General features: G+C 45.0%; 1 protein-coding gene across 1 annotated transcript; it reads left to right on the top strand.

Moving 5' to 3' along the window:
* PIH1D3 (PIH1 domain containing 3) lies at positions 1-15,441 on the top strand. The gene is made up of 6 exons (XM_015408942.1): positions 1-230; positions 540-609; positions 4,110-4,215; positions 10,015-10,111; positions 11,378-11,463; positions 15,312-15,441. Exons 1-6 carry the CDS (start codon positions 135-137, stop codon positions 15,439-15,441), a joined length of 585 nt encoding a protein of 194 aa, XP_015264428.1. The 5' UTR covers positions 1-134.
* The last annotated feature ends 4,095 nt before the right edge of the window (positions 15,442-19,536 follow it).

The following is a 19,536-nucleotide window of genomic DNA, read 5'->3' as shown; positions in this document are numbered from 1 at the left end:
AGAAGCTGCGGTCCCGCCTTCTCAAAGGCGATTGGGCGCAGCAGAGCCCCGATGTGTTGCCGTGGCAACACTGGGGACGCAGCTGGAGATCGCGGCGCTAGAGGACTGGACCTGTTGAATGCGAGTCTAAGGCGATGGCTGCGGAGACTTCGCTTCCGTCCTTGCTCGCCCTGGCAGAGCTCCTCTCCGGCCCCCGCGATGAAGACGAGGACGACGACGAGCTGGAGCAGGTAGGTGGGCGGGCAGCCTCTCAGCGGGAGGGATCCCCGGGAGGCAGGCAGGCAGGCAGAGAGGCCGCTGCGTGCCCAAGGGCGGCTGGAGTGGACAGAGTGACGGTTAGTTGTCCTCGCCTTGCCCGGGGCAGCCTGCAAGCGACGGGGAGAGCCCCGCCGCAACGATGGCTGTTGTTGCGCTTGTGGTGCGACCGAGAGTCTGATATCGTCCCTGCCTGCCTGACTCCCCTGACCCGAGGACGAAGGGTTCCGCCGCGGGTAGCGTAGCCCACGAACCTTGGCGAACGGCAGGCGCTTCTTTTGCAGGGCCCGACTTCGGCTGCGAGCAACTTGGGGCCAGGGCACATTGCAGCTCCGATGTCCGTGAAGCCCTCAGGTAAGACGGCGTCCTTTCGGCATCTTCGCTAGCAACGAGCTAGAGGAGTGGCGGGAGAAGATTCCGAAGAACGAAGGGTGTGGGGACCAGGACATAATGGGCTTTCTGGGGCAAAGGAGCCAGTTGCGCACTGCGCAGCCTCCCGGAATGGGCACAGAGATGCATCATCTGCAGCACGAGCCCACCTGTCAGGAGAGCTGATCAAATCCTCTTTTGCATACTGCTTGAGAGAAGAGGGAAATGCAACTTTCCCTGGCAGGTCCTAGTATATAAAGCCATCTTTGTATAGGAAGAGGTAATTGAAGATGCCTCCCAGAGAAACAGTTTCAGTTGCATGGAATCGTGGGAGATGTATTTATTTATATATTCAGCCAATGTTCCCTCTAAGCTGTGGAGTCCTGTGAGCAAAACATTCTACTTTGTGAGCTACTGGCATTAAAGTTGTGAGCAAGCGATTGGGCTACTGCATCAATCAGTTTGCTCTGAAGCCCTCCTTCCCAAGCTATGACAAAAATGTGTGAGCCAGAGGCTAAAAAACTGTGAGCTGGCTCACACTAACTCAGCTTAGAGGGAACACTGATTCAGACCCTATTATATATTTATACCCTGTGTTTATCTCCAGTGGGGACCCTAGGCAGCTTACATATTCTTCATTCCTCCATTTTTATTGATTTGTTTGATTTATACCCCGCCCTACCCCAAGAATGTGCTCAGGGTGGCTGACAACATAAAATCAGCAAACAATAAAAATAAATAGCAATAGCAGGTAAAATCGAACCCATGCTCCTCACGACAACAAACCTATGAGGTAAGTTAGGCTGAAAGTGGCTAGCCCAAGATCACACAGTGGCAGAGTGGGAATTCGATCCTGGGTCCTAGTCTGACATTCTAACCACTACACCACACTGGAAGTTGTCTTGACCCCCAGCCAGAGTGGAACAGGTGGAGAGCGAACCAACCAAGCTGATGTGGTGGGTGGGCACAGAACATATGTTCTAGAAGCTGAGAGGTAACAGGAAGAGAGGAGGAACAGACCTAGAGGGAGAGAGACGAGGTGAAGCAGAGATGTTTAAACAAATCTTGTTTGGTATTAAATGTGCTGGAAGGCAAAGGGGAGACCCATGGCCAAAGCCTGCCTAACATGGCATGCTAATGTTATTGGAAGAGAAGCCTAGATATGTACAGCCTCAGTCTCCAAGAGGGGTGTATAGAAAAGTTGCTTTCTATATCCACATGCCTTCTCCTGTGATTACATTATGATAACATGCTGTGTCTTATTTCCTGTTGCAGCAGGCAGGGTCTCCAAACTTCCAGCCAATCCCACAAACCTGATGTTAGCAACCATGGCAACCAACAATTTGGGCACACCCATGTCCACTCACAATTGGCTGATGGCCACATCTAATTTGTGACTGGAATTGGGGTATAATTGTTTGATCCCTGTGGGAGTGAGCTCTCTTGCTCTCTCCCCTGTCTTGTTGGCTGTTTTAGTGCACCTGAAATGTTGCCTCTTGGAAAACAAAGAGTTGCTTTGTGAACTGGAGCACATGGTTGTGCAAAGATGGGATTTCTCCTCAAAATCCCTTGGTACTTGGACTATTTTGAACTGATGAAGATTCCTGACTTGGTAACTATGAATATTTAGTGTAGTTAAGGCAAATTGCCTTAGGCTTGTTATTTTGTAATCTCTTATAGTCTGTTTTGCTATGCTCTGTACTGAATAAAGATCCCTCTTATTTGTAATTTGTCTCTGATGTTGTAACTTGAATTCCAAGGCTAGATCTTGTGCCTTATGCTCACCACATAAGCTACCTTTGTAAGAGTAAAAGTGTGCATCTCTGGATTGAGTTGCTAATGTGTTCTGTCCCAGATGCAAACTAAGGGTTTGGAATCTCTTCCCTTAGGAAAAGCAAGGACTAGTGAAAAGAGTTTCTGGTGGCAAATTGTCTGGAAACCAGAGAGGGTATAGACCATCTCGTGGTTTGTTGTTTAATGTACTGAAAAGTACAAGATTCCCTCTCATCCCTGGACTGGCGTGGGTGGGCTAATCCTGTACAGGGGAATTGCACACAGGTCAGTGAGATAGGCAAACTGGGTTTTCTTCTTGTTTACTCTCCTGTCTCTGTTCTTTGAAGTAGACTGATAGATTATGGGGAAATTGCCTTTCTTCCTACCTTTTTGCCCTCTCAAACATCCATGATGGAGGCTGGATGCCTCTCTGCATCTAGACCCATCCAAGGTAGTTCAGATTAGTCCTGTCTCCATCTCTTATTCACTATCTAGATTGTTCCTAAATAAAAGGACTATTATTAGTCTTGAAACTGAATAGTGGCTCTGTGTAACTTCGTAACTCTACTAGCACACTGAGAACAAAGGGCTTCTACTGCGTGTAGCCAAGGTGCACTCTGCTAAATTGAGAAGGGATACTAGACTAACCAGTTACTCCCAACAAATATTTCCCAGTCTTGTTTCCTTCTTCAAAGCAGGATTCATGACAGAAGTTCTGCAAAGCACTTATTGTAAAATACAAATGTTAAATTGTACTTTTAGCTCAATCAGTCACATATTCTTTTTTAGCAAATCTTTACATATCTTGCATTGCCTACATTCGTCTCATTATTTTCTAGTGTAAAGTAGCAGTTTTCTGGATTTGTGATATTAGGTACAAAATAATTACTTTACAATTATTCATGAATGTCCATGATTATTTTTTTAATTTTTTTTATTTACTAGACTTTTTAGTCGCCGTTCACCCAAAGAGTCTCATGGCAACTTACAAAATTAAAACCATATAAATAAGGTAAAACAACATAAAAACAAATAAATATAAAATATTAACATTAAAATATTAAACACTTAAAATCTGTGGTTAGTGCCATACCACTAATAAAAGCAGCCCAAACTTGTGGATTATCCTCCAAAGGCCAACCTAAACGATTCAGCCTTGCATGCCCTGCAGAAACTAAAAGTCCAGCAGGGCAAGGGTGTCATCCAAGAGTGCATTCCACAGGGTAGGGGCCACAATTGAGAAGGCCCTTACTCTGGTGACAGCTAACCGAGCCGTCTTGGGGCCAGGCACCTGCAAGAGGCCCTGAGACGATAACCGAAGGGAGCATGGGGGGTTGTAATGGGAGAGGCATAGGTCCCAGTCTGTAAAGGTTAGCATCAGCACCTTGAATTGGATCTGGAGACTAATTGAAGTTAAAGGGATTTATACCCCGCCTCCGGGGAGGGCGGGGTATAAATACAAATAATAAATAATAAATAAATAAATAATAAAGGGGAATCTACCATAAGTCAATATGTGCAGTTTGAAAACTGAGATACTTTTTGGTTTGTGAACCCAGCTGTATAGAATTCCTCAAAGGTCCTATTATGTTATCACGTATTTGTGGACCATCTCTGTAAAAATCTGCAGTAACTGCCTAGTGGCAGTCACAGATCAGGTAACTGCTTGGCAACAGCAGATCAGCTAGGTTGTTTTGTCTGCCTTATTTCAGCCACCACTCAACTGAAATCTGGGAATAGCAAAGAGATCTGGAGTGCAGAAGAGGTGCCAGAGGGATCAGAGTATGATGATTCCTGTGATTCCAGAGAGCAACCTGAGTAAGTGCATTGAAGCCATACAGCCCCCAAGGGGAACCCTTTCCATGTAACCTTCCCCAAATGTTTTTCTTCCTTTTCCAGATAACTGACTGAAGCCCGTTCTGTGAATTTGCTCATTATTATCAGACACTGTATGTATTAACTTGGCCCAAGTTGGATTAATTGTCATTATTTCATAAGGCCTTGATTTTCTAGGAGAGATGCTTTCTGGGCAATCCTCAGAGTTGTCCAAAGGAAAATAGATGGCAGAAGAGGTAACTCTAGTGCAGGTAAGAGGCAGACTTGGTGTCTACAAAGAGTCTACAGTTTAGTTCTGTAACAGGCACAGTTACCAGATCTGTTGTGCTTTCTACACTGTGCTTCTGAGGATTTGGGGAATAACTCATTTTTATTTGCTCAGTTTTAATTGGTGAATTTCACTAAGTGCATTACATCCTCAGTTTGGTGTAGTGGTTAAAAGTGGTGGTGGTGTAGTGGTTAAGAGCCAGTTTGGTGTAGTGGACTGTAATCTGGAGAACCAGGTTTGATTCCCCACTCCTCCACATGCAACCAGCTGAGTGACCTTGGGTTAGTCACAGTTCTCTCAGAACTCTCTCATTCCCACCTGTCTCACAGGGTGTCTGTTGTATGGAGAGGAGGGGAAGGAGATTGTAAGCTGCTCTGAGATTCTGAGTGAAGGGCAGGGTATAAATCCAACTCTTCTTTTTCTTCTTCAAAGTATATTCTTTAGTTATGTTTTCTCATTTTAAAAAAATCAGAAAGAGAACATGCAGTTCCTGAATTTGCTGCATTCTGAATTAGACAAATTGATTTGGAAGTGGAGAAAAATCAATGGTTGCCAAATAGAAAATAATTAAAATTGGTTAAGAAAAAATAGCTCTGCTATGACCCGTCTTCTGAAAGGTCTTATAAATGGGGGGAAGAAACACAGCTAATAATGGTTTGCCAGAGAATTGCTTGGCAGCCTGCTTGTGAGAAGCCTTCCTTGTGGGAGCATGGCTCCAAATCTACCATCCTCACTTTGCTTTCTGGTCTTGTCATGGTGCATCTTGAACAGGAGGCAGCTGAAGCTGCATGTGCAGGAAGAGTGGGGGGAGCTGGCAAAATTATCTTCAAGCCGTGAAGGTGGTCTGAGGCTGATTTCACGCTTACAAACTGAGAGCCATGGCTTCCTTGATTGAGTCAACCCATCTTATGTTGGGCCTCTCGTACTGCCTTCATCTTTCCCTAGCGTTATTGTCCTTTCCAGTGAATCTTATTTTCTCATAATGTGACCAAGTTCAACAGCCTTAGTTTGGTCATTCTTCTAGGGATAGGTCAGGCTTGATTTAATCTAGAATTCACTTATTTGTCTTTTTGGGATCCATGGTATCCATAAAACTCTCAACACCACTTTTCAAATGAATCAACTTTTTTTTTCTTTCAGCTTTCTTCATTGTCCAACTTTCACATCTACAACATAGTAATGGGGAATACAATAGTATGAATTATCTTGCTCTTGGTAGCCAGCTACACATTCTTACACTTAATGATCTTTTCTAGTTCTTTCATGGCTGTCCTTCCCAGTTTCAATCTCCTGCTGATTTCTTGGTTGCAGTCTCCCTTTTGGTTGATGATGGAGCCAAGAAATGGAAAATCTTTAACAATTTCAGTTTCTTTATCATCAGTCTTAAAGTTGTATAAGCCCTCCGTAGTCATTACTTTTGTCTTCCTGATGTTGTGGTATTTTCTACTTTAACCTTCATCAGTAGTCATCTCAGGTCTTTGCTGTTGTTGTTTTTTATGCCCCCCGGAGAGGATTTTTTAATTGCATTTTTATTAACACTACAAACTATAACAGAAAATAGGGAAGGGGACTACATATAAGGATAAAGAAAAGGTACCCATTACTGACTAAAAACCCAAGAGAGGAGGTCATCGAATCAGTTTAAACATACGTTAGCACTTAATCACGTTAATCCCATTATGAACTAAGTCAAGTATAGTATTATCTTTTTCAATTCTTAATTTTAACTGTTACAAGAGGGTCCCTAAGCATCTAATTTCAATAATTTCAAAAGCACAGTTCAGAGTCCTTCAGTCTTCATTTTCCCTTGCCCAGTCTCTTTTGCAGTTTGTAAGGACTTTAGGGGGCTGCTGCCCCTTTCTCTGATAGAGAATCTTCTCCAGAAGACCCCGAGTCCAGCTCGCCACTGGACCTACTGTCCATCCCTTTTTTTTTCTTCCTCCCTTGGCTCTCCCAGCTGGACTCTTAAAAATTCCCATGCTTTCTGAACAGAGTCAATCTTTTCCTTTTTATCCTTAATTTTGAAGGTTATGCCCTCAGGAGTTAGCCATCTATATCCGATTGCATTTGTCTGGAGAAAAAGAATTAAATCTTTGTACTTCTTTCTCCTTTGTCTTATTTCAAAAGGAATGTCTTTTAAAATTCTAATAGTGTTTTCTCCAACTTTCACAGGTGTGCCAGATGCCGCTTTCAGGATTACATCCCTCACATGCCTCTTTGAGAATCTTATCACTATTTCCCCAGGCAGATTGTTTTTCTTTATATATCCAGAATATGACCTGTAGGCCACATCCATATCGCTCAGCAAAGATTCCGCCTTCATATCTGTCACTGGGGCCAGTAATTCACTCATCATTTCCTTCTGATTCTCTCCCTTAGTCTCTGGAATACCCTGGAGGCGAAGAATCAAATTGGCTTTTTCCATTTGTAGCTGTAACAGTTGATCTTCTTTTCCAATTTTTGTACTTTCTTCTTCACCCTTTGAGCAGTGGTGTCTACTTCTTTCACCTTCTCAGCTGTTTGATTCATCATTTTAAGAGTCTCATTCAACGGATGGTGATACACTGATTCATTGTTGACAGCTGCTCCCTGACATTATTCATCTGATCCAGCAGGGGGCCCATGGATTCCGCCAATGTCTTTGCCAGCTCGTTGGTTGCTTCCGGCCTTGGACTCTCAGTTCCTTTCGCTTTTAACACTTTCTCTTTCTCTGTCCTCTTCCCCGCCATCTTTTTGGATTGTTTACTTTTGCAAAAGTTTTAAAAGTCTCTGAATATGCGCTTAAATGCTCAAGCTCGCCTTGGTAAGTCTCTCAACAGTTATAACCGCTTTCTCTTCCGCTCCCCTCCTCCTATTCGCTTAAAAGTTTATGCGCATGGGAGGCGTCCCTCCCCCGCTCTCCTCACTTTCTGTTCCGCGTGGGTGGGGAGCTTTCTTTTCACTTTAACCGATCGCTTTAGTTGAACTCAAGTTCATAATTGGTCCGTAGACCCCGTTTTAGCTCCTTTTCTTTCGCTCGACCTCCTGCACTTGCCCCGGTCGGCGTCACTTAGTTCCATTCAGTCTCGCAGCATGAAGAACCATCTGGACGGAGAAGCGCCTCAATTCCCCGGCATCACACCGGTGAAGAGGCAACCTCTCAAGAGTCCCATGGCCAGAGCCCCTTCAACCGGGTCCCTGGGGGGTGACGATCCTGCACACCCCCTCCTTCTGCTGGAGCACAGCTTCACCCCCAGGAGGTCCAGGAGGTGAGTCTGCTAGCGCACCGCCATCAACCGGAAGTCAGGTCTTTGCTGTTTTCTACCAGTAATGTGATGTCATATGTGCATCTCAAATTGTTAATGTTCTTTTGCCAATTTTCACTTCCCCTTCATCTAAATCTAACCCAGTTTTTCTTTTGATATGTTCTGCATATAGATTGGAGATAAAATACATCCCTATCTGACACCTTTGCCAATTGGAAACCATTCTGTTTCTTTAGTCTGTCCTAAGAGTAGCTTCTTGTCCAGAGTACAGATTGCACATCAGAGCAATCAGATGTTGTAGCACACCCATTTCTTTTAAAAACCAACCATAGTTTTTCATGATCCACACAGTCAAAAGCTTTGCTGTAATCCATGAAACACAGTTTTCTTCTGAAATTCTCGTGTATGCTCCCGTAACCAATGTAAATTTGCAACATGATCTCTAGTGCCTCTTCCTTTTCTGAATCCACCTTGAACACTGGGCACTTCTTGGTCCATATATGGTAACAAGTCTTTGTTATAGGATTTTGAGTATCACTTTACTTGCGTGAAATTAATGCAATGGTCCGAGATAGTCGCTGCTGTCTTGGACGTCTCCTTTTTTGGAATTAGGATGTATATTGAGTGTTTCTAGTCTGTAGGCCATTGTTTTGTTTTACATATTTGTTGCCATATTCTTGTCAAGAGTTTGATGGACTCCTTTTCTGTGACTTGAAATAGCTCTATTGATATCCCATGTTCTCCTGGTGATTTGTTTCTCCCAGTTGCTTTGAGTGCAGTTTTCACTTCACTTTCTAAAATTGCAGGTTCTTCTTCAAAAAATTCTTCATTGAAGGATTCTGTCATCTCTCTGTATAGTTATTCAGTGTATTGTTTCCATGCTGATCTTTCAGCAAGCCTGTTTTAAATTTCTCCTTAATTTCTTGGATGTTGTGGATCAGTTCTTTTGTTCTTCCTTTTTTATTGTTCTCTTCTTTTTCTTTACATTGATTATTGTAACCATGCCAGTTGCTAGAATGCTGCGTTTAGACTTCTCATTTTATTTCTGTCACATTTTTTTTGTTTTTATCTGTTTTTAGCAGTTTTAAGAGTTTCATTACTCTTCCCACAGTTAGAAAATACACCTTTAGACATTTATCTGCTATGCTGGCATATTTATTGCTTTACAACTGTTGACCTTATAACCTTAACTTGATATTTAGTGTCATTTAGCATATCTTGAACATAATCATGTTACATGTTAATTTGCTGTGCATTCTCTGACTAGATGTTTGAACCTTGCCTGCCATTCCAATGTATTTGATAAAGTGTGCATGCATACAAAAGCTCATACCTTGAATAAACCTTTATTGATCTTAAGGGTGCCACTGGACTCTAAACTTGTTCCATCCATCAAGGCTTTCAATTTCTTTTGGCTACAGGAACAGTCTTTGTGCATTTTTCCTTGATAATATCTCTGGTTTCAACCCATAGTTCTTCTGGTTCCCATTCACTTGAACTTAGTAATGCAAACCTGTTGTCTACATGGTCTTTAAACTCTTCAAGGATGATCTTTAGATTGTATTTTGGAACTGTGAATGTTTTGGTGTTTTTCTTAAGCTTTATTAGAATTTTCAATATTAACAATTCATGATCTGTACCACAATCAGCTCCCGGTCTTGTTTTAGCAGGGAGAGTAACGTTTTTCTGTCTTCCGCAGCTAATTTCATAATCTATTTAATTTCTGTATTGGCTATCCAGTGATGTCCACATATACAATTATCTGTTTGGTTGCCTGAAACGTGTTTGCAATGAACAATTTGTTGTTTTCACAAAATTCTAGGAGTTACTCTTCTGCTTCATTCTGTGCTTCTAGCCCAAATTTTCTGACAATATTTGATTGTTCCTCACTTTTCCATTCCAGTCTCCTATGATTATCAGTACATCTTGTCTAAGTGTGTAATCAATTTCTTCCCGGATGCTTGCATAAAAGCTTTCTGTTTCTTCCTCTTCAGCATCTGTAGTTGGAGTGTAAACTTGAATGATTGGTTATGTTGGTATGATTTCCATGAAGTCTGATTGATATTATTTAGTCAGACTTTGCATTATAGCCTGATCGCTTGTGCTACATCTCACCTTGCTATTAGAGCAACTCTGTTTCTTCTGTTTTTCTCAGTTCCCAAGTAAAACACTTTGTAATTTCCTGGCTGAAAATGTCCTAATCCATTCCACTTTATTTCACTCACTCAGCTACCAGTCTGAAAACTAATTAGTGTTGTCTTTTCTCAGGTATGAAATTTTGTTCAAGCAGCAGGTGGGGGCTGAAGACTTGTTCCTGGGGATGAGCCGAAAGGACCCCTCCACAGCCTGCTGTGAGGATATGCTGGTAAGCTGGATGTTGCATCTCTTGATTCTTCTTGGTTTCTAGTGTCTTTGCCTTCCTTGTTCCTGTATAGATTCTGCCCCCAAGCCTGTCCAGGAATGAGGGAGGAACCTATATTTTTTCAGTAAATTAACAACAACTTAGAGAGGTAGGCTACCCTCTCTAGATTCAAAACAATAGCCACCAGAACCCCTTTTTAACTAGTCCCGGCTTTCCCCAAGGGAGGGATTCCAAACCTTTAGGTTAGCCTCTGGGACATAACACATTGAACAACTCAATCTAGAGCTGCCCAGTTAATCTTACCAAGGTAGCTTGTATGGTGAGCAGAAGGCACAGGAGTTTAGCCTTGGAACCCAGTTACAACATCAAAACAGGTTAGAAACAAGGATAATATTTTATTCAATCAGAGCTTAGCAATTAGACTAATAAGGGTTTCAAAACAAGAAAGACTAGGGCAGTTTTTGCCTTCACTAAACATAATGCTGCATATTTACCAAGTCAGGAACAATTATCAGTCCAGAATAGCTCCATATGCCCCAAGGGATATGGAGCAAGAAGTCCATCTTTGCCAACCATGTGCTCAGCTCACCAAGCAATCCTTTGTTCTCCAACAGACCACATGGCAGGACAGTCTTTCAGGTGAACAGCACACTCAAGCAGCAGAGAGAGCAGGAACAGAGAGCTCTCTTCCAAGGGACCAGACAATTAAACCCCAATTCCATTCATGACCAGCCATGGCCAGTAGCCAATCACGAATGGACAGAGGGTGTGTCCAATTGGTGGGTTGCCATAGTTGCAACATCTGAATGGCTAGGACTCTGAAGGCCACACCTGCAGTCATGTGACTCCCAAACCCCAAACTGCATTGCATACGTGACTGTTTGCCTGAGGTCTGCCATTTGGCATGAACGTGTGAAAGAATGTGGGTTTATGGCATGCTATTGAGGCCATCTGGGCCTCACCATTTGGCTTGCGAGAGGAAGTAAGCCACAGCGTTATCAGAAGATATCACATGAGAAGGCAGGAGGCTTTTAGAAATCAATATTTCTATACAGTTCCTTACGCTGTTCTGAAAAAGACTCCAAAGTTATGAAGGAGTAGTTCGCACTGGTGACAAACTGCAAGTTTACTGGCTACTGTCTGTTCCCAAGCAGTCAACATTGTAGTCTTATTTCCACATATTAAATATGTTCATAAAGGACTCTTGTCTACAGAGCAGCCAACTCCCCCATTCAGTCCACCCCCTTACAATGTCTTGTTTCATTTCAGATTAAAATTCAACTGCCAGATACAAAGGCTTCAGACATCACTCTTGATATCAAGGAAAAGGTTCTTGATCTTCGGAGTCCCCAGAAGTATGTAGTGGGGGTTGGGGTAGGGTAGGGGCTGGCATATTTCCTTAAGCAAATTGCCCTTATTTCATCAGTTCCTTGTTCGTTCAGAAACTCCTGCAGGTGGAAAGGTTTCCTGACTCCAACATTCCATGGCCAGTATCAGATTTAAATGAAAGTGTTTGTAGCCCTGATGTTCACATGTGAAGGCTGTGAAAATGGGAAGCAACAGCTGCCCATGAGTCAAACACAAGAACATTGTGTGGTGGTGGGCAGTTTCTTATCTCCATTGTGTTCCTCCCCATGCTTCTCAGTTCTCCCCCCTTCCACCTTTGTTGTGTTTCACTCTTGCTCTTGTGTTACCCAGAATAGTCTAATATTAAATTAGGGGAATTTAGATAAACAAGAGGGGGTAACTTAAGATCAGCACCTTTGTTTACCAAGATCCTTCCCTAAGAGAAACCTTACATGAACCAGGCAGATATTCCACTGGTAAGGATTTTATTAAATAACTAGACTGATACCCATGTTTCGCTACAGTATTTAACTTCCATAAATCCAGTTATAATACTGACAATGTGAAGTTTGAAATGTAACATTTGTTGTAGGAATTCTAATGGAGAAGACTGTAGTGTAAAACATGAAGTGAGACATATGTACTTTTTTCCTCTCTACTGAAGGACCTCTCTGTAGACTGCTGGGGTGGGCTCCCTCATGGCTTTAAGCACCCTGGAACCACTGCTGCACCTGACAGACAACCACCTGTTAGGTGTAGGAGGTGGGGGGAGTGTGTTGGAAGCCATCAGAGAGGCTGGGCCAGCAGCATCGCTAAGGTGATCTTTCTGGGGGAGCATCCCTGAGGGATTAAAGTACCCTAGTCCTGCTCCTACACCTTACAGACACCCGCCTGTCTGGTTTTGGGGGGATTATGTTTAAAGGCATCAGGGAGGCTGAGCCAGCAGCAGGGCTAAGGCAGTCTTGCTGGGCAAATCTCCCCGGCATCTGTAAGCATCCAACCTCCTCTCCTACACCTGATAGGCAATGGCCTGTCCGGTTTGGGAGGGGGAGGAGTAGTAGAAGCCACTCTGGAGACAGGGCTGGCAGGATCACTAAGGTGTTACTGCTGGGGCAGTAACTCCCTTATTTATTTATTTATATTTATATTTACATTTATATCCCGCCCTACCCCAAAGGCTCAGGGCGGCTAACAGGGGCACAAAGTGCCAGGTTAAAACAATAACATACAGTTTAAAAACAATAAATTACAATAAAATATAAACAATTTACAGCAAATTTCAGGCAAGAAGGGAAGATCTTAACCTCACATAGCTACCGGTGATCTCATCCTCAGAGCTGTGTCCAGCGCCACGCTCCACCCTTGGGGGCCAGGCAATCGGATGTTAATTCTCTAGGGCATAGGGGGAACAGATGGAATAGTGGTGGCGGCGGCTCCTATCCAAAGGCCTGGCGGAAGAGCTCCGTCTTGCAGGCCCTGCGGAACTGAGAAAGGTCCCGCAGGGCCCGGATCTCCTCCAGGAGCTCTTTCCACCAGGTAGGAGCCGCCACCGAAATGCCCTAGCCTTAGTCACAGCAAATTTAGCTTCTCTTGGGCCTGGAATTTCCAGGAGATGCCTCCCTCCCGACCGAAATGCCCTTGGGGGAACATATGGTGAAAGGCAGTCCCTCTGGTAGGCTGGACCCTGGCCATTTAGGGCTTTAAAGGTCAAAACCAGCACTTTGAAGCGAATCCGGTACGCTATCGGCAGCCAGAGCAGCGCTTTCAGCACAGGCTGAATGTGGTCCCTCCTCGAGAGACCCATCAACAGCCTGGCCGCAGCATTCTGTACTAGCTGCCGCTTCCGAATTTGCGACGAAGGCAGCCCCATGTAGAGAGCATTGCAGTAGTCTAGCCTTGAGGTGACCGTCGCATGGGTCACTGTGGCCAGGTCCTCACGGTTGAGATAGGGGACCAACTGCCGAGTCAGCCGAAGATGGTAAAAGGCCGCCCTGGCAGTGGTTGCTACCTGGGCCTCCATCGTTAATGAGGAGTCCAGGCGCACCCCAAAGCTCCTAACCTCCGACGCTGGCACCAAAGGCACCCCATCGAAGGTCGGGAGAGGGAGCCCCAATCCCACGCCGGTCCGACTCAGGCCCGGGGTGGCTTTAAGCACCCTACAACTGCTGCTGCACCTGACAGAAAACTGCCTGTTAGGTGTAAGAGGTGGGGGGGAGTGTGTTGGAAGCCATCAGAGAGGCTGGGCCAGCAGCACCGCTAAGGTGATCCTGCTGGGGCAGCGTCCCTGATGTATTAAAGTACTCTGGTCCTGCTCCTTCACCTTACAGACACCTGCCTTTCTGGTGTGGAGGGGATCATGTTTAAAGGCATCAGGGAGGCTGGGCCAGCAGCAGGGCTAAGGCAGTCCTGCTGAGCAAACCCCCCCCCAGCAGCTGTAAGCGTCCCACCTCCTCTCCCACACCTGACAGGCAGCTGCCTGTTCAGTGTAGAAGGGGGAGGGAGAGGAGTATTAGAACCTACTGTGGAGGCAGGGCTGGCAGGATTACTAAGGCATTACTGCTGGAGCGGTAACTCGCTCGTGGCTTTGAGCACCCTGAAACTGCTGCTGCAGTTTGAAGCCATAGGGAGGCCTGGCCAGCAGCTTTGCTTTGTCTCACAGGTGGTTGGCCACTCCTGATTTCCTCAACTCTCATGAGCTCTCTGTAGTCCCCTGCAACTTTTTTTTTAACCTCAGAACACTGAACTCTGCAGCTGACCAATCAGAGAGTGGGAGGTGCAAGGAGGCAGCCGCCTGGCAGCCGCATAGGCATCAATGGGGGGAGCACATCTTACCCCTTTTGGCCCCCTTAGAGGTTGAATTTCTAAAAATCCCTTCTTAGTGAGCATCTACGCCATGGTAGGAGCGCTGACCCCGAATTTGGTGTTTCTAGGTCCAGCGGTTTGGCCTGGGCATTGATTTTACGGTGAGGGGACTTTCTTTTATATATATAGATAAAGTAAGCGAAAGTAATAAAATGTCAAACATACATACAAACACACTGAAACTCAGACACACTACTAAGAGGGAGATAAAAGGGATGAACAGGAATAGAGAGGGTATTTCTAATGGATGATACTTAACAATATTGAAGCTTCAGATCTGCTGTAAAAAGCAACCAGTGCTTGATGTGAGGTTGGCGTGCGTGTACACACATATACACACACAGAGGAATTGGCAGTGTGCCTGTATTTATACCCAAAAATGATACCTGAGGGTATGCTGATATGGTTGCATCGAAGGAACAATAGTGTTGATATGTTTGCAGGAAGGGTTAATATCTGTGGATGCCCCTTGATGTGTAGGATGAAGAGGAACTTCCAGGTGTTCTAAATATGCTAAGTGAGCAAATGGGAGAAGCAGAAGAGATTACCATAAGGCGTGATGCTGTTTCCCTGAGAAACCTCAGAATTGTAAAGTATACATTATTTTAGGATGGAGGAGAACTATTAGCAAGCCAGCCTCCTTTGATGAACTTCCAGATAGGGTTCCCCCCACCCCCCCCAGGCTGTTCCTGCCATTCCTTGTGGGGACATTCCTAGGCCAGGAAGTGAGATAAATGTAATTTCTGTCTGGAGTGATTTTTATATGAAGGGTGTATGGTATGACTTCCTTGTGGAAAGCCAACGGCCCCTCTGTAAGATGGCAGTGACTGGTAACAATCACATTGTCCATGAAGGTCACCAGCTTCGTTTCCTGCCATTCATGCTTCTTGTTGTATCATTGTGAGCACTTTGGATGGAGGGCCAGCCAGGCCTTGGTGATGTGCCTTTCTCGGGCTTCTTTCAGAGTCTAACTTTCCAACTGCACATTTTCCAGGAAGCTCCTCTTGCACCTACCACACCCTGTGGACCCCAACAGTGGGAGGGCCTGCTTCCTTTCTGAAAAGGGCACTCTGGAAGTCACCTTGCGCATGAAGCGAGAACTTGATTTCATCAACTTTGCTTGAAGAGAAAGAGTGAAAGTTCCATGAAAGAGGTATTGATTAGAGACTGTAAAAGACTGATTGAGATTCTTCAGTAAGGCATTCAAGCAGGAAGGGAGAAATCTTTTTCCCTCCACTTCTGAATATGCTGTTGCTGCACACAGTGGATCATCCTGCCTTGTTCTGGGAGACAAGCAGGAGTCTGGCTCCCTCTCCTGTTAACAACCTGGCCTCTGGACTTCCAATCCTGCTGTGAGTTTTGCATTATCTTTCACAGAGTGTAGCTGCTTTCAATGAGGTTTTACACCCATATATTCACTGGGAGCTACATGCCAATAAAGGTAATTGGATTGGATTCACTGGGAGGAGGCAGATGGAAGCATGGCTTGTGCCTTTGGGCAGGATGGGGGATCAGTTGGACACAGACCCCAGACCTGATCTGTGCAGCTGGGGAACAAGTGACTTCCTATTTCTTATTATTTGGTGCCTGTTTTATGGATAATTAAACTGTTTTTTGTACTTGTTTGAGTAAATACCCTTTTGAAAAGATCTTTGCAAGAAAAGTGTTTTCTTGCCTTTTGAAATCCGCATTTTTTGTTTTCAGATCATCAAGTAGAGTTGATGGGATTTTCCAGAGCAGGTGAAGAATTCCTCTTTGTAAGAGAATCCCTGTGATTAGGACCCTCCTGCCTTAGAAATCTGGAGGAGGGATTCATTAAAGCAGGGAACCTTTACCTGATGCACTCACAAGACATCCTGATACAGAGCACTACAGTCAGGGAGACAGTCCCGATATGGACAAAAGGAGGATCATGTCCAGACAGCAGGAAAGGAAATAAAGGGGTGAGAACTGGCTCCCAGAGCCAAGACACTCCTGTCAAGCATGATGCAAAAGGCTTTCTGCAGGTCTTCATGGGAATCTGCTCATGCTTTAAAAGATTCTTGAAGAGAGCGAGCAAAGGGAGGGGGTGAGAGAGGGTGTGGGCATATGCTTGGTTCCCATCATTTTCCAAAGCTGTATCAGCAGACTGGACTTGTTATTTGTTCATAGTCTGGCCATACAGATGCCCAGATGTTACTGGGGGTAAAAGAACAGAGACACCTCAACTCTAGTAGTAATTATGCTGGTGCTGCAAGAGTTTATACTTGAAAAATCACTAGGGACAGGCATTTTCATGGCCTGGTAGTCAGGTATTAAGAAACCTGGGTGCTCTGCAGCTGCCCTCTGCCACTCACCAGCACCTTGAAATGTAATAGGGTATTGGGGCAATAGGGAAAGTGGGTGGGAGGCTCATGAACCTGCTTCAGGACAAGGCCTGGGAGTTCACTGCTGAGTCCCAAAGACCATCATCTTGGCCTTCTTTCTCATCTCCCTGCAACCCCCACCAATGTTCTGAGGTAGAGTAGGTTTGACTTATCAACAAACAGGGAATCATGAGTCTTGTTCAACGTTATTTACAAGCCCAACAAACTCATGCAAGTAAGAACAGGCCCCTTTCTGTTAGTGTGACCTGCCAACCACAATCAAAGTGAATGTTGCTCGACACTCACCAAGACCTGAGATACAATGTTCGTGTTGCATTTTGCTTAATTTCAGCCTTTGATGCTACCTTGAAACATGAGCAGTAGGTAATATCAGCAGCTAAGGAGCAAGAAGCCCAGGCATAGGTGTAGCTGTCTGCGGACAGGGAAACAGCTGCTGGTTATTAGAACGGAATCGTGTTAGCATTACTTTGAGAAATCTCCAGGGATGGAATGTGCAGAAGTGGTGAAATGAGATCCTTTAATGGTCAGGCAAGTGGTTTAGAAGTGTTTGTGCACCCTTGAGCCCTCCAGGAGCTTCGTTAGGGATTCACAGAAAATAGATCCATGTCCAGGCTGATTGCCTGAATAGTCTCCAGGGAGAAGAAAGTATGCTAATTGAATCACAGGTGTCCATTTTGCCCAGAGAAATGACTGGAGGCTACACTTTCATTAAACCCTTTTCAGAGCAAAATTAACCTAGCTTAGGAAACAAATCTGACTCCTTAGATGTTCCTCTTTTGCCAGTTCATCTGATGTGTGGGGGAGGGGTCTTGCACATAGGAATCGCTGCTGGTCAGGAGTGATGGGAATTCACTCACCACGGGGGTCTTCAAGGTCAGGATAGAGTGAGTGCTTAGGAGCTAATTGGTTAACTAACTTTGCATCTTTTCTATTTAAAAATCCTGATTGAATCCTGGAGGCTCAGCAGCATACCAAGGAAGGTGATGAGCAGAGACTGGCAAGCGTGGTACAGAATAAGTGGGAGGAGAGAAGGCGGGTAGTTGTAGCCAGAGTCACAGCACGAGGGGCAAAGGTTGGAGCAGCTTGATGAGAAATTGGCACTTAGAGTGCCAATTAAGTGCCTTTGCTAGCAAGTAGTGAGCTTCACAAGTCACTTCTGAGCCTGGCAGAGCAGTGACAGAGGGGACCTGTGCCCTGGTGCTCACTTAGCTCAGAAGAGACATGGCTGGCACAAAAGAGGGGCATTCTGCCTGCCCCAGCACCTTGGCCAAGGAAGCCCTTGGCATTGAATTCTGCAGTGGCCCCAGTAAAGGCAGAAGAGCAGACAAAGCTTTCCTGAGAATGAAGGCTTCCTTCAACTGTGGGGATCATGAAGAGCTCTAGCTGTACTTTGCCATGCTTCTCTTACCAGGTGGAGGAACGGTCCCTTCTCCCCAGTTCAGCAGCTTCATGGCAATGAGAGGGCAATCATGGATCTCTTTGAAAAGGACCCCTAGAGCAGCTTTAGTGACCATCACCAAATACTGAGTCAACTGTTCACCTAGACTGAAAACTGGGCACGTTACCTAAACATGATGCTCAGCATTGGGTGCAATGTCTTCAAAGAGGCTCAGATTTCACAAAACTGTAGTTTCAGGTTCCAAATCACAAGTCTTATGGAAGCAGTTAGATGCTGTGAGGAGGGGAAAGGTTTCAGAATTGGCCAGCCAAGGGTAGAATCAAGATGCTGAGTTGCTTCTCCAGCAATTTGCACTTGAGTTCAGAGATAAGACAGGACTGGGTTGTTGGAGAACAGGGAAGAGTGGGTGGTTGTGAAGAAACATATTTTTTCTTTAGAGATTTGAAATGAGCAAAACCTTTGCTCTGAGTTTTAAAAGTTTTTTCCCCTTTCTCTGGGCAGAGAACAGGTAGGAATGGGGGAAGTCTGTTCAGTTGCTTTCCAGACTTACCTCAGTCCACCTTCATACACATGCTAATAAGTCTAGACAATGGGATGGTCACTCCCCCCTTCCAAGCAGGGAACATAGAGGAATTAAGGCTAGAAAGTCTTCAGGAAGAAATTTCTGGAGATATCAGGAAAAGCTTCCTTGACCTGGCCTGACCGGGTCACTGGGACAGGAAAGGAGAGGTGATAAAACTTAGGGGAGCAAGGAGGAAGCTCTCTTTTTCTTTGAGTCCAGGAGAGCAAACAGAACTCTCAAATGAGGAGGCAGCCATTGACCATGTGCTTGCCTAAAGAGCTGAAGAAAGCTGCAAGGTAATGGTCATTGTGTAGAGATCTGTAACTTCATAAGCTAAAGAGCCTGTCCTATATATTGATATCTGATAGGGCATGTATAGAGAGAGGGACAGAGGAATTGTGGTTTTCCCGTTTCTTTTGAATCCCTTGCTCAGTCTGGTGCTGTGCTAAAAGTATGCTTGTGAACATTTTCTTAATAAATATTTTATAACTTTTGATGCTGGTAGTGGTTCTCCACTGTCTTGGACACACTATTTTAAAAAGGAGCGTTGGGGGAAGGCAGGCAGTTGGCAAGTAGCTATTCCTCCAGGGGCCCACAAGGCAGTAAACTGTCCCCGTGGTGACCAGACACTGAGCAGTGGGAGACACAGAGGCAAGGCCTCAGAACCTGGAAGGGGAGCTGGGAGTCCTGACCCTCCCAGTGGGCAATTCCATACAAAGGTCAGGTAGTGATGGCAGGTTTCCAGAGAGAGTGAGAGGTGTTGAGAAAAACCTAGGCGGGCAGGGTGGAACAGGGCCCACAGGCCAGAGCAGGCCCATTCTGCCATAGTGGTAATTCCTCCAAAGCAGGGCAGAGAAGGAGATGGAACTGCTCAAGTTCAGGAACTCCCCCC

This window comes from Gekko japonicus, unplaced genomic scaffold (genome assembly GCF_001447785.1).
Source record: "Gekko japonicus isolate JY-2015 unplaced genomic scaffold, Gekko_japonicus_V1.1 scaffold19, whole genome shotgun sequence".
In the NCBI taxonomy this organism is placed as follows: domain Eukaryota; kingdom Metazoa; phylum Chordata; class Lepidosauria; order Squamata; family Gekkonidae; genus Gekko; species Gekko japonicus.
Note: the sequence above shows the minus strand (reverse complement) of the source record. Positions and strands in the feature narration are given on the sequence as shown.

What these genes read in the sequence shown, in the direction of transcription:
- PIH1D3 (XM_015408942.1), top strand. Translation starts at nt 135, where the DNA reads ATGGCTGCGGAGACTTCGCTTCCGTCCTTGCTCGCCCTGGCAGAGCTC. An exon ending in GATGTCCGTGAAGCCCTCAG is followed by an intron (nt 610 to 4,109) that starts GTAAGACGGCGT and finishes GCCTTATTTCAG; the next exon opens with CCACCACTCAACTGAAATCT. An exon ending in GATCTTCGGAGTCCCCAGAA is followed by an intron (nt 11,464 to 15,311) that starts GTATGTAGTGGG and finishes CACATTTTCCAG; the next exon opens with GAAGCTCCTCTTGCACCTAC.